General features: G+C 53.0%; 1 protein-coding gene across 3 annotated transcripts in view; it reads left to right on the top strand.

Moving 5' to 3' along the window:
- Positions 1 to 6,272, top strand: part of ATP9A (ATPase phospholipid transporting 9A (putative)) — a 126,869-nt gene extending 120,597 nt beyond the window's left edge. For all 3 annotated transcript variants that reach the window (XM_036418457.2, XM_045574921.1, XM_036418461.2), the window contains exons 25-28: positions 338 to 446; positions 1,494 to 1,551; positions 2,742 to 2,945; positions 5,799 to 6,272. In XM_036418457.2, the coding sequence (XP_036274350.1) occupies positions 338 to 446; positions 1,494 to 1,551; positions 2,742 to 2,945; positions 5,799 to 5,935 (508 nt within the window). In that variant the 3' untranslated portion in view covers positions 5,936 to 6,272. The remainder of the gene's footprint in view (positions 1 to 337; positions 447 to 1,493; positions 1,552 to 2,741; positions 2,946 to 5,798) is intronic.
- Positions 6,273 to 14,750: the final 8,478 nt, after the last annotated feature.

The raw sequence follows: 14,750 nt of genomic DNA, 5'->3' as shown, positions 1-14,750 counted from the left end.
CTCCCTGTCTGTCTGCCGGAGGTGGGGGGGAGGGCCTCTTCGCTCCGATATCGGCAGGGCTGCCCCCTGGTGGATGTTTACAGATGTCATTCCCTTGGCCGCCTCCTAAAACTGCACCCCACCCTGCGTCTTAGTCCCTCTTCTCTAGGACACTTCCCTCCAACGCATGGTGGAGTTTCCTGGAGTTGTTTATGGGCTCACGTCTTTGTCTGTTTTCCATCTTGAATCTCCAGTGCTCAGGTAGAACTGGCCCGGCGCACAGCAGGCACTCTGTCCATGGCTGTCGATGGCTGAATGGGAACGGGCCAGGCCTCACCTGCAGTGCTTTCTCTCCTAGGTACTCCACCATCTACACCATGTTCCCTGTGTTTTCTCTGGTCCTGGACAAGGACGTCAAGTCAGAAGTCGCCATGCTGTATCCTGAGCTCTACAAGGATCTCCTCAAGGTTCACCGAGCTCCTTCCCCTTTTCCTCCCTCCCTCCTTCCTTTCTTCTCCCTTCCCCCCTCCTTTCCCCTTCCTCCTCCCTTCCTCCTCTTCCTTCTTTTCTTCCTTCCTTCTTCCTCCCTTCCTTCCTTCCTCCCTCCCTCTTTCCTTTCTTCCTCTTCTTCCCTCTTCCTCCCTCTTCCCTCCCTTCTTCCCTCCCTCCCTTTTCCTCCCCTTCTTACTTCCTTCCTCCATCCCTCCTTTTTCTGTATTTCATATAAAAGATATCTGATTTGAACACACTTGAACTGGTGGCTTTGAGGAGAAAGGCACGGGAGTTTTCCCCTCTTAAAAAACTAACATATACCCAGTAAAGGATATTGAACTCTATTGTAATATATAAGTGGAAAACAAGCCAATTAACAACTTTTTTGAAAGCTCTGGGCAGTTTTGTGTGTGCTCCTAGAAATGTCTATGTACACATCTGAAAAGTGTGCCTGTGTGTGGAGTGTGTGCATTTGTGTGTGTGTGTGTGTGTGTATGTGTAATTTCATTTGTTCTTGAGGAGTTTTTACTAAAGGGCAGACTTACACTGAGTGGCCAGATAATTATGATCTCTGAATGCATAGTAATCTGGCCACTCAGTGTATATCCTATATAATAAAAGGCTGATATGCAAATTGTCCCCTCGACCAGCAGGCAGGCCGGCCAACCGCCCATGTCCCCTCCCGCTGGCCAGGCTAGCAGGTTCCCACCCATGCACAAATTCATGCACCAGGTCTCACACACACACACACACACACACACACACACACACACGCACACACACACTCACTGAGTGGCCAGATTATTATGCATTCAGAGATCATAATAATCTGGCCACTGATTGTATTCCTATCTAGTATCGTTTCTCTTTAAAAAAATATAACTTATTTAATGTGCTCAGATATGTGGAAGCCTCTTCTTTTGATGAAGACAGGCAGGTGGCCTTGTCGCGTTTGGGGAGGAGGCAGCGGGCACCCTGGCCGAGCCACACACGGTAACCTGTCCTGTCTCTCTCTCCTGCAGGGACGGCCACTGTCCTACAAGACATTCTTAATCTGGGTTTTGATTAGCATCTATCAAGGTAAGAGAGGCCAACCCACCTCTTGTCTTCTGCTCTGGCCTCGGCCCCAGGCCAGCTTACTGTACACTCTGTTGTCCGTAGGACGAAGAAGCTGGGGCCCTAGAATAGCATAGGGAGCGTGTCAGCATGCCCTGGGAGACCCACTCCGCGTGTCCTACAGGCGTCTTCAAACTACAGCCTGCGGGCCACATGCGGCCCGCAGAGGAGTCTGATCCGGCCTGCCAGGTTTTTTGGGCAGTGAGCGCAGCCGAGGTGTTACAGTAGGAATTAGTAGTTCATATAGTCCGGCCCTCCAGCTCTCTGAGGGACCGTGATCTGGCCCCCACTTTAAAAAGTTTGAGGACACCTGGACTAGAGTATGCAGAGAGAGGGATAGAGAGCTAGAAACATCGACCAGCTGCCTCCTGCACACCCCCTACCGGAGATGTGCCCGCAACTAGTGTACATGCCCTTGACTGGAATCGAATTTGGGACCTTTCAGTCCGCAAGCCGATGCTCTATTCATTGAGCCAAACTGGTTTCGGCAATATATTTAAATTTCTATTTCATGTATTTATTTATTTATTTATTTATTTATTTATTTATTTATTTATATTTTTTATTGATTTTTTACAGAGAGGAAAGGAGAGAGATAGAGAGCTAGAAACGTCGATGAGAGAGACACACTGATCAGCTGCCTCTTGCACACCCCCTACTGGGGATGTACCCACAACCAATGTACATGCCCCTGATCGGAATCAAACCTGGGATCTTTCAGTCCGCAGACCAACGCTCTACCACTGAGCCAAACTGGTTTCGGCAAATTTCTATTTCTTGTTCCATCTGCTTCAGATAGTTAACCTCTCTCCATCTTACTCCTTCCCAACCCCCCCCCCCCCCCCTCCCCGCACCCTCGCAGTTATAGACTCTTGATTACACAGGGTCAGAAGGGGAAATAGGAAAACTAGACAAAACTAGAAGGTGGTGCCTCTTTAACACTTGCATAAAGTACCCTCTCCTTCAGCAAGTGGTGCTTTTCATGTCTTAATGGAAAAACACATGGAAAAAAAAGGTGTCTGATGTGAGCGAGCCATGAGCCTGTGGGGGAGCATGGGTGTGTGTGTGGGGGGGCGGGGCATGGGGATCCGTGCTCCAGGGGAGGGTGCCACCATGGCGGCAGCAGCCTCCCCACCGCCCGCTCCTCCCTCCAGGGAGCACCATCATGTACGGGGCACTGCTGCTCTTTGAGTCCGAGTTTGTGCACATCGTGGCCATCTCCTTCACGTCGCTGATCCTCACGGAGCTGCTCATGGTGGCCCTGACCATCCAGACCTGGCACTGGCTCATGACGGTGGCCGAGCTGCTCAGCCTGGCCTGCTACATCGCCTCCCTGGTGTTCCTGCACGAGTTCATCGGTGAGGCCCCGCCCCGCCCCCACCCCCCTGATCGGAGAGCCTGCCCGTTGCCTCTGAGGTCTTGCCCGCTGGAGAAGGAAGGCCACCCCCTAAGGTGACCAGATGTCCCGCTTTGAGTGGGACAGTCCTGATCTTTAACAATTTGTCCCGCGGCATTTTAAAAAAGTCCTGATTTTTGGAAAGAATTCAAAATAATTTTAAATTTATTTAAAAATATATTTTATTGATTTTTTTTTTACAGAGGAAGAGAGAGAGATATAGAGTTAGAAACATCGATGAGAGAGAGTCAGATCAGCTGCCTCCTGCAAGCCCTCTACTGGGGACGCACCCACAACCAAGGTACATGGCCTTGACTGGAATCGAACCTGGGACCCTTCAGTCCGCAGGCCAACGCTCTATCCACTGAGCCAAATCGGTGTCGGCTGGAAAGAATTTTTAACAATTTGTCCCACGTCCCGCAGCATTTTTAAAAAGCGGGACAAATTGTTAGAAATTGGGACTGTCCCGCCCAAAGCGGGACACCTGGTCACCTTACAGCCCCCGGCGCTGGGGTCCTGGGCTCCGTGTCAAGCAGGCCGGGGCCCTCGGCTGCTCCACGGATGGCGGTCCCCGTGGGACGAGGGGCACCTGGGCAGGGTCTCGGGAGGGTGCTTCTTTTGAGACCCGGGATGTGCGGGCTGGCTCCGGGGAGGATTCTGTTGAGCTCCTCCAGGGCCCCGTGGGTTTCCCAGGCCGCACTGCCATGCTGGGCTCCGTGCCGTGGGGAGCTGTCGAGCGCCCGGGTCTTGCTGGTGAATGAACAACAGGATCCAGGACTTAGCATTCTTCCGGGAAACTGCCGGACCAGGAAGCGCCTCTGACCACGTCTCTGGTGCCTCAGCAAACACTCCTTAAAAGGGTCCTGGTAAAGATAAAGGAGCCTCCGTGTGGAAAGTCTTAGAACAATTTCACACGTGTCCCCAAAGGTTCAAGTGGTCTTGTAAGCACCTACTATGTGCTCAGTGGCTTGAGGCTGGGGGGTGGGGGCGCTCCCAGGGGCTTAGAGAAGCTGTGGTGGGTCCCCTTACATGTGCATCTGCCCTAGGACTGGGTGAGCAGCAGACAGTGGCCTTAGGCTTGGCACTTAGTAGGTGCTTCATCAACGCCAGCCGTGTTTTCCCCATCCTGTGCTCGGGCAGTGGGGGCATGTGTACTGTGCCCTCCATTCCGTGGACAGATTAAGCCACCAGCTGTCGCTCCCCTAGCACCTGAGGGGAGTGCCTGTCCTCAGGGCAAAACCCCGAGCCTACAACCAGGGGGCCCAGCTGCCTTGCGCCACCCCCAGACCTGCCCCCCGGCTCCCTGTGACCGTCACAGACGAAGGGGAAACGGGTGGGGAAGCAGACTCTCTGCTCTCTGGCGGCCCCGTGTTTAAAAAGAAAAACTCCAGCTGTCAGGATCCAAATCAGAAACACCTGTAGGAACCGGTTTCCGTTTCCCAGTTGTTGAAAAGCTCGGTTCACCGAGGACAGGAATTCAGAAGCAGGTCAGAGAGAGGGGAGCGGAGGCAGGCCGGGCCGACAGCCGGGAAGATGGAGTGGAGGGAGGGAGCCACGCCAGGAGGCCCTGTGTGCGTGTGTGTGCGTATGTGTGAATGAGTGTGTATGTGTGTGTTATGTGTGAGTGTGTGTATATATGTGTGTGCGTATGTGTGTATACGTGTGTGAGTGTGTATGTATGTGTGTATATGTGTGTATATGGGTGCGAGTGTGTGTGAGTGTGTGTATGTATGTGTGCACACGCATGTGTGAATGTAAGAGTGTGTGTATGTCTGTATATATGTGTGTGAGTGTTATATGTGTGTATGTGTGTGTGAGTGTGTATGTGTGTGTGAGTGTGTGTGTGAGTGTAAGAGAGTGTGTTTTTGTGTGTATATATGTGTGTGAGTGTGTGTGTATGTGTGAATGAGTGTGTGTATATGTGTGTGCGTATGCATGTATTTGTGAGTATGTGTGTGCGTATGTGTGTATTCGTGTGTATGTGTGTGCGTATGTGTTTTTGTGTGTGTGTCTGTATGTGTGTGTACATGTGAGTCTTTGTGTGTGTATATGTGTGTACATGGGTGTGAGTGTGTGTGTGAGTGTGTGTGTGAGTGTAAGAGTGTGTGTGTATATATGTGTGTGATTGAGTGAGTGTGTGTGTATGCATGTGTGCACACACATGTGTGAATGTAAGAGAGTGTGTGTATGTGTGTATATATGTGTGTGAGTGTTATACGTGTGTATGTGTGTGTGAGTGTGTATGTGTGTGTATGTGTGAGTGTGTGTGTGAGTGTAAGAGAGTGTGTGTTTTTGTGTGTATATATGTGTGTGAGTGTGTATGTGTATGTGTGAATGAGTGTATGTGTGGGTGTGTGTATATGTGTGTGCGTATGTGTGTATTCGTGTGTGAGTGTGTCTGTATGTGTGTGTACGTGTGAGTCTTTGTGTGTGTGTATATGTGTGTACATGGGTGTGAGTGTGTGTGTATGTGTTTGTGTGTGTGAGTGTAAGAGAGTGTGTGTGTATATATGTGTGTGATTGAGTGTGTGTGTGTATGTGTGAGTGTGTGTATATATGTGTGTGTTTGTGTGTGAGTGTAAGAGAGTGTGTGTGTATGTGTGTATGTATGTGTGAGTGTGTGTATATATGTGTGTGTTTGTGTGTGAGTGTAAGAGAGTGTATGTGTATGTGTGTATGTATATGTGAATGTGTGTGTGTGTGTGTGTGTGTGTGTGTGTGTGTGGCGGGGGATAGCTGCGGTGGCCGTTTCTGGACTGCTCGTGTCGTCTGGAACATTCCCGCCCTCTCATGCTGTCTTCCCGTTCGCTTGCAGATGTGTACTTCATCGCCACACTGTCCTTCCTGTGGAAAGTGTCCGCCATCACGCTGGTCAGCTGCCTGCCCCTCTACATCCTCAAGTACCTGCGCAGACGGTTCTCGCCGCCCAGCTACTCCAAGCTCACCTCCTAGCCGAGTGCGCGGGCGGACGCTGGTCCCCGCTCTCGCCGGACAGTTCAGTCCCTTCCTCCTCCCGTTCCTCCTCGCCCGCCCCGGGCTCTGCGGGTGCGACACTACGGTGTGGACGTGAGGAGGCTCTGCCTGGATCCCGCCCGAATGGGTAACCGGGAGGGGGTCCCGGAGGAGCCCGCCCGGCCGGCCCGCGTGAACCCGGGGTCCCGACGGGAGTGACTGTGAACGTGTCCCCGCGGGTGGCTCAGCAGGAGATGTGGACGCGGGTCGCTGTGCCAGCTTCCGTATGACTTGAATGTGTTGTCATGTGATAAAGCTTCTGTCTAGTGGAAGATTGGAGAGGATTTCTGATTTGTTTGTCTTTTTCAACAGTTCTAATGTGTGTACATGCTTTACGTCTTTCCTGCTCCTGGAAACTGGCTTTGGAGAAATGTAAAGCTCCTGGTAGGGGTTTGGGCGGAAAGACAGTGCGTTTGGTAAAAAATTACCCGGACACCAATCTCAGTCTGGAAACGCCAGGTGTCCCTGGAAGGCAGGCCCCGCTATTGGAGCCACGGGCTTCCTGGGATCACAAACGGGCAAATGGGAGGCGAGGGAGCACGTGTGTAAATCCAGTTATCCCGGCTTGTTCAGCATCCTCACCCTGCCGCCTCGTAAAGGATGCCAAAGGGTCACTCTGCTTTGTTGGGACCTCAGAGCCCGTGGCCGCCTAGGACATCCTCTGGGAGTTGTTTTCGCAGGAAATGTGCCACCAAACAGCCCCTTCCTCTGTCGACAGGGTGGTAAGAGAGACAACTGATTCTTTAGACCACATGTGTCAAACACAAGGCCCGCGGGCCAAATCCGTCCCGCCAGGCCTTGCAATGTGGCCCGCACCGCGCTGTCATCACTGCACTCCGCTGCGTTTCCATCACAATGACAGTTTATGACTGTTCAGTAAACCATTCGGCCCGCGATTTAGGCTGGATTTTAGATTTTGGCCCCTTCTCTGATTGAGTTCGACACCCCTACTTTAGACAGTGGAGCTCCCACGGCTCGGACCCTGGTCCAGAGCGGGAAGGCCGGGACCGGGGCTCCTGACCTGCACGGAGACCTGTTTTCGTCGGGAGGAGGATTGAGGACGAAAGGACAGAGGCAGCGGCTAATTGCCACGTGGCCCACACGGTGGCAGCTGCGAGCAGGGAGCCTGTGGGAGGAGGCCGGCTGTGGCCTGGGCCTGGGCTCTGCTCCGCAGCCTGCGGACTTCCTGGGGGGGTGGGCAGGGGGCTTCCGAAGGCAGCCAGGGGCAGAGCCGCCTCCCCTGGGCTGCAGCGGGCATGGTGGTTCTTACAAAACCGTGGCTTCTCCATTCAGGCAGGAAGGGGGTTTCCCGGCACTGAACGTGGCAGGGCCAGGCGCTCAGCCGGTCACGCCGTGACGCGGCCACGTAGGCAGGCCCCGAGGGTTCGGCTGGCGGGTCTTAAGGAGATGACTGAGGCCTTATGGTTAATCCTATTGGTGGTGAGCACATGTCCTTCCCCCCGTCGCCATGCCCTGCCTGGGTGCTGACACCCACGGCCCGAGGGCCCCCTCTCCGGGGACACGAGGAGCCGGCGTGTCTCGCCTTGGCAGCACCCTTCCTATGCTCTTGTGTTTATGTTGCCTTTTTACATCTCTGTAAAGTGACAGCAGGCACTGGGAAACGGGCTGTTTGACGGCACTTCTGTATTAAGGTTCTGCCATTTTGCAGTATTTGCCTCACTGTTCCAGCCATGTCCTCCTCCCACCAGTATCTGCAGAGAGCATGTACAGGGTGAGGCAAACGTAGGCTTACAGTTGTTCATATGGAGGCATAATACAATAATTAATAAATGGTGATATGAGAGTAAACTGTTTGGCATACTCATAACTGTAAACCTATCCCCCCCCTCCCGGAATGCAGTAAAGGGATGGCTGTTTCAGAACAGGATTTTTGCCTAGAACTCTCGGAAAGGTCGAACTGCGCTATTTTAAGCAGTTTCGAGGGTAGAGGAGGAGAAGGCCGTGTCTGAGTGCCTGCACCTGGCTGCTGTGCCGGGCGTCAGAAGGAGTCCAATTAAGTGATTGCACTCTGGGATTGCCGGCCTGGGGCCCGGCCATGCCCAGACTGGGGAGGGCTCCTGCAGCTGACGCAGGGCATGTGGCTTCCTCGCTGGGGACGCAGGGTGTTTGCAGCAGATGCAGGAGACGGAGGTGGTTTCTGCGGTCTTCTCCTGGAGTCCCGTTTTGCGAAAGGTGCGTGAGCTGACCTCTAAGATACCGCTTGGTGTCTCGGAGGGAGAAGGCATCTAAGGTAGAGGCTGGATGAGTCTTAGATAAGGTGACCAGACGTCCTGATTTTCAACAATTTGTGCCGCGTCCCGCGACGTTTTAAAAAAGTCTCGATTTTCACTTTAGTCTAATAGGGGCTGGAGAAGCCATCCCGGGAGGTGACGGGTGCCACCAAACACACCTGTCCGCTGCCCGCAGGCGCCCCCCGGTGGAGGCAGCGGGCGAGAAGGATGAAACCCGTGGGGACCGCCACGGGGTAAACCGCTGTCGGTGGGCAGCCTGCTGACGCCCCTGCTGGGGTCCGGGGGCGCCTAGGAATGGGGATCCTTCCCTGCACCCACCAGACGAATCCCTGCAGAGAATTGGTGCCCGCTGGGTGCTTCCGGGGGTATCGTAGTTGTTGGGGGAACTAAGACACAAAACACCCGAGCTGTTTTGAGGGAAACTCCCAGGTTCATAACCTTGACCCCGAGGCTTCTGTTGACCGCTTTCTGGGTTCATCAACCGGGAAAGATCTCCCCTCTTTGCCGTGGAGACCTCAGGCCCCACAGCCAATGGGTCTGAGGCCGGAGGCCCCATGACCGCTACCAGCCCTTTAAACACTTCCTTCTGGTGAAAATGACAACTCCCTCCGCCCTCCGACAACTCCAGGAATTTGTGCCAGAGAGCTCTTTTGCTATGTATGGTTATTCTTATGTCTTTTGGTGATGGTGTGTGTGTGTGTGTGAGTGGGGGGGGGGGGGGGGGAGAGGGACGGTAAGAATGGTTTCTACTTGTCCCTCCTCATCCTTCCTTTCTCTAAGAAAATGGCCAGGCAAGCCCCTGGGTGCCTTGCCCACTCTGGTGGTTGTGACTGCCTCTGGGAGCCTGCGTGCAGGCGGGAGGAGCCCGTGGTGGTGGGGGAGGCTCTGGGGGAGGAGCCTGTGGTGGGAGGAGGCTCTGGGGGAGGAGCCTGTGGTGGGAGGAGGCTCTGGGGGAGGAGCCTGTGGTGAGGGAGGCTCTGAGGGAAGAGTCTGTGGTGGGGGAGGCTCTGGGGGAGGAGCCTGTGGTGGGAGGAGGCTCTGGGGGAGGAGCCTGTGGTGGGAGGAGGCTCTGGGGGAGGAGCCCGTGGTGGTGGGGGAGGCTCTGGGGGAGGAGCCCATGGTGGTGGGGGAAGTTCTGAGGGAGGAGTTCGTGGTGGTGGGGGAGGCTCTAGGGGAGGAGCCCGTGGTGGTGGGGGAAGCTCTGAGGGAAGAGCCTGTGGTGGGGGAGGCTCTGGGGGAGGAGCCTGTGGTGGGAGGAGGCTCTGGGGGAGGAGCCTGTGGTGGTGGGGTCTCTGGGGGAGGAGCCTGTGGTGGTGGGGGAGGCTCTGGGGGAGGAGCCTGTGTAGTGGGGGAGGCTCTGGGGGAGGAGCCTGTGGTGGTGGGGGCTTTGGGGGAGGAGCCTGTGGTGGGGAAGGCTCTGAGGGGAGGAGCCTGTGGTGGTGGGGAGGCTCTGGGGGAGGGGCCTGTGGTGGTGGGGGAGGCTCTGGGGGAGGAGCCCGTGGTGGTGGGGGAGGGTCTGGGGGAGGAGCCTGTGTAGTGGGGGAGGCTCTGGGGGAGGGGCCTGTGGTGGTCGGGGAGGCTCTGGGGGAGGAGCCCGTGGTGGTGGTGGGGGAGGCTCTGGGGGAGGAGCCCGTGGTGTGGGGGAGGCTCTGGGGGAGGAGCCCGTGGTGGTGTGGGAGGGTCTGGGGGAGGAGCCTGTGGTGGTGGGGGAGGCTCTGGGGGAGGAGCTTGTGGTGGTGGAGGAAGGTCTGGGGGAGGAGCCCATGGTGGTGGGGGAGGCTCTGGGAGAGGAGCCTGTGGTGGTGGGGGAGGGTCTGGGGGAGGAGCCCGTGGTGGTGGGGGAGGCTCTGGGGGAGGAGCCTGTGGTGATGTGGGAGGCTCTGGGGGAGGCTGGCTGCATGGACACGGGCTGCTGGGGCGAAGGACATGGCACCCGGGGCTGGGAGGCCCGGAGCCAGGGTTTCGCCCGCCGTCGGCCTTATTATGTCCAGGTCCCAGACTCGCTTCCCGGAAGCTCAACCCTTTCTTGTCGCCGTAATCTTAAATGCCAACATCTGCTTACCTGCCCCAGCTTCTCTGCTGAAAACAGGTTATTCTGACAACTTTGGAATGTATTTTGCGTTCTTTACTCATTGGAAATGGACATCAGAATGCCTATTTTTCTTCCTCCAGACTTTTGTTTTCATACTTTTTTTTTTTTTTTTTTTTTTTTTAAACTGGGTTGGGAATGGCAATACCCTCACGCTTTTTATGGGGCAGCATTTTAAACCTTCGCCAAAATTTCCAATGGGATGTATGTGATCTCCCAGTCCATCCTATGTAAAGCAAACACCTATCAGCTATTTTTAATGTGTGTGTGTGTGTGTGTGTGTTTGAAATGTGTGTGTGTGTGTGGGGGGGGAGTGTGGATGATGTTATCTCAGTGTTTGAAGAGGTATTTGGTTTGGGTAAACATCCCATCATGCCCAGCTTTGTGGTCATTAAAGAAACAATCACCATGAGCTTTGTAAGTACAACAGATTTTACGTCTCTTCCCTTTTAACGTAAAGCTTTGGCTGTGCCTGTATACTTCTTAGGAAATGGTCCCATTAATTGTGTCCCTTTCACCCTGGAGAGACGCTGGCTCGCTGTGCTGTTGGAGGGACGGAAGGCGGGCGCAGAGCGAGCCGAGCTCGCAGGAGCCTGAGGCCGCAGCACCTGCTGCCAGAGCAGCGCCACCTGTGAAACCATCTGTCCCAGCGCAGCGGGCGGTGCGGTCTGTCCCCGTGCTGAACGCCGTGACTGTTGGGGCAGGTGGCCGTGCGGTGTTTGCCGGAGGAAAAGCTGGTGGCTGGTTCCTGACTTTCTTGCCTCGGGGCTGGCGGTCCCCCAGGGAGGGCCCAGGAGCTCCTCCTCAGAGCGCTGTGACCCCCTGCGGTGCTCACGGCAGCGGCTTTGATTGGAGGGAGCTGGTCGGGCGCCTTCATTCAGCCGGAACTGCCAGATGCTTTACATCCCCGTCCTGTGATGACACACGTGTGATCCCGCGTGTTTCCGAGCGGCTCTGCTTTCATTGTCTGCCAGTGTGGCCTGTGGCCGTTGCCAATAAAGCTTGTGCACTGACGCTTCGGGGGTCGTTTCAATTTGTGTGCAAACATGGGTCCTGGTGTCAAAACGAGGGCTTTTATTGTAATGCTTCTCTTTTGTGCAGATCTCATAAAATGAGATAAATAGTAAATAGCTTTTTCTCCACTTGAATTGTTTAATTTTACCAAAAACACAACAAGCCCATCCACCCCAAGCCCATGCATTATTTATTATCCTGTGCCCGCATGCTCTCAGAGCAAAGCCCCACCACCTGCAGCTGCCCGCAGAGACATTCTGCCCATGTATAAGCTCCCCTAGCCAGCAGCTGGGGGAACCTGAGGGTTGAAAGATCTTTCCTTCCGTCCTTCCTTCCTTCCTTCCTTCCTTCCTTCCTTCCTCCCTTCCTCCCTTCCTCCCTCCCTCCCTCCCTCCCTCCCTTCCTCTCTCCCTCCCTTTCTTTCTCTTCCTCTCTCTCTTTCTTTTAAAAATTGATTCTAGAGGGAGAGAGGAAAAGAGAGAGAGAAACATTGATTTGTTGTCCCACTTATTTGTTGTTCACATTCATTGATTGATTCTTGTATTGCCTTGACTGGGGATCGAACCCCCTCTTTGGTGTATCAGGATGACACTCTAACCAACGGAGCTTCCCAGCCAGGGCCTGAGAGACATTTCTGTTTCCAATGACCAGGCAGGACACACAGACCAAGACGCTGCTTTCGTGGCCCACAGCGCCATTTCATGGCCCACAGAGCTGTTAAAAACAGACATTTCTTTTGGTGTTATTGACCAGACTATTTTGCTGAACATCAAAAACCCAAACAAAACAAAACAAAACAAAACAAAACAAAACAAAACAGGTGTGGAGGGTAGGAGATGACTTTGATTTTGGATATTTGTATTAAATGTAATTTGTTTCTTCTCAATTAAAGTTTACATTCAATATTACTTTGTCTTGGTTTCAGGTGTACAGCAGTTAGACAATCACATACTTTACAAAGTGTTTCCCCCCCAATATTTCCAGTACCACCTGGCAGCATACATACTTATTACAATATTGTTGACTATACACTGAGTGGCCAGATTATTATGATCTCTAAATGTGCAATAATCTGGCCACTCAATATATACATATACATATACATATACATATACATATACATATACATATACATATTTATATTAGAACCAGTGCATGAATTCCTGGATGGGTGGGGTCTGGCCAGCCTAGCCAGGGGGAGGGGACATAGGCGGTTAGCTGGCCTGCTTGCTGGTCGAACTCCTGGTCGAGGGGCAATTTGTATATTAGCCTTTTATTATATAGGATCTACACCGAATGGCCAGATTATTATGCGTTCAGAGATCATCATAATCTGGCCACTCAGTGCATTTCCTATGCTGTACTTTACATCCCCATGACTGCTTTATAAATACCAATCTGTACTTCTCAGTCCCTTCAGCCTTTCCACCCAGTCCCCCCACACCCTCTCCTCTGGCGACCACCAGTCTGTTCTCTGTTTATTCATCAGTTCCTGCTTTGTTTATGTTGTTCTTTAGATTCCACAGGTAAGTGAAATTATATGCTATTTCTCTTTCTGACTGATTTACTCAGTATAGTAGTTTGGGTCTGTCCCATCGGTGCACTGGTTAGTTCCCTGTTGGTGGACACATAGTTGTTTCCAGTCTTTCCCTCTCACCAGGAACGCTATGGCCTCATCCCTCTCCACGTGCACAGGGCCCTTCCTGCCTCAATTGGAAGCGGGGCATGCGATGAGCAGCCGCTACATGAGAGCCTGGGCTGGGGATTTTAAATGCGGGTCTTTGGAACCTCGTGTCCCTTCTCCGTGGGTGTAGATGTGACCTGTGGGAAGAGGAGGGCTCGGGAACAGTGGAACACATCCCCAGCCCTTTCCCATCAGCTCTGGCCCTCGGGCAAGTGGCTTCTCTTTCAGAGCTTGGGCAGTCTCAGTGGCACCCTCGTGGGACCACGTGAAGACTGACTGGGTAGCCTGTGGGTGGGACACCGCCCCTGGGGAGCCTTCGGAAGGTACAGATGGTCACTGTCCAATACAGTCTCTTCCTGTGGCCTCATGGGACCCTAGGTGTCCAGCTCAGACTCTCCATGCTGCTAGCGTCTAAGGTTACTTCTGGCAAACTCTTTCTAATCCAAAGGGACATATAATCCCGAGTCAAGGCTTAAGAAAAAGTGGAACATTTGGATTTCCTGCCAGCTCAGTAAGTGTGGCGAAGGACAGCACCCAGCATAGTCTCCTAGGATTTGTTCGAGCCTCTGTGAGAATGAATGTGAAGTGCTTTGTGTGATAACCGGAATATGTTGAATAACGGTCCATAATTATTTATTATCAACAGCTCTATTAATATTATTAAACTCCTATTCTGAATTACTATTATTAATAATTGTTATTGAGGTGGTGAGTTGAGAGGACTTGGCGAGGAAGTCTGAATTAGGGCAATCAGTGGCTGTACAAGGTCAAAGGGGAAGAAGAACAGGCATGGGCACCTTCAGGAGTCATGTTCTCCACCTCGCTGTGCTGCCTCACCCCTATGATATAAATTACGTGACTTCTACCTTCACCAATGACCAGACTTGGCCAGACCTGGTCCCCTCAGTATCTCCTGTTGCCGACTCTGCCGCTGTCTTTGGATGCTCTGGAGAGCATGTCGGGAAGTAATATAAGTGATCAAACTTCCGGGAACAAAGGAGGGAAAATCCTCGGAGTCTGGGGCTCGGCATCGAGTTCTAGCCTTGCCAGCAGAGGCACAGCACAGAGAAGGAAGAGGTGATCAGTTACATCACTGTAGCTAACGGCGTTTGGGTCGTGAAAGACCCTGTCGAGGGGATGAAAGGACATCCTGTAGGATACCCACCAAGGAGTGGTATCCAACATGGAGGGTCCTTGGGTGTGGGAGATATAAAAACTCTTAAAACTCAACAGCAAAGTGAACACCCCAATTAGAACATGGGCAAAAGACACCAAAGAGGGCACACAGATACGCTCATAAAAAGGTGAACAACATCATTACTATCAGGGATGCAAAATAGCATCACAAGGACCTAGCACACACCCATCGGAAGAGCCAAGAATAAACAAATAAAATAGCGACACCACCAGATGCCAGTGAGGATATGGGAAAGCTAGTTTACCGTACAATGTTGGTAGGAGTGTCCAATGTGACAGCCACTCCCGAAAACAAGTTTGGCAGTTTCTAAAAAACTACACATGCACCTGCCATATAACCCAGCAACTGCATTCCTGGCCCCTTATCCCGGAGAAATGAATTTACATCCACACAAAAACCCGGCCATGAAACTTGGCAGCAGCTCTATTCACTACAGGCTCAAACTGGAAACCACACAGATGCTCCTCAACAGGTGGCTGGTTAAACTGGGCACATGCACATTCAGGGTGGGACTCAGC

Source organism: Pipistrellus kuhlii, unplaced genomic scaffold (assembly GCF_014108245.1).
Source record: "Pipistrellus kuhlii isolate mPipKuh1 unplaced genomic scaffold, mPipKuh1.p scaffold_m20_p_6, whole genome shotgun sequence".
Classification (NCBI taxonomy): Eukaryota; Metazoa; Chordata; class Mammalia; order Chiroptera; family Vespertilionidae; genus Pipistrellus; species Pipistrellus kuhlii.
The sequence above is the reverse complement of the archived record's forward strand: the minus strand, read 5'-3'. Positions and strand labels throughout refer to the sequence as shown.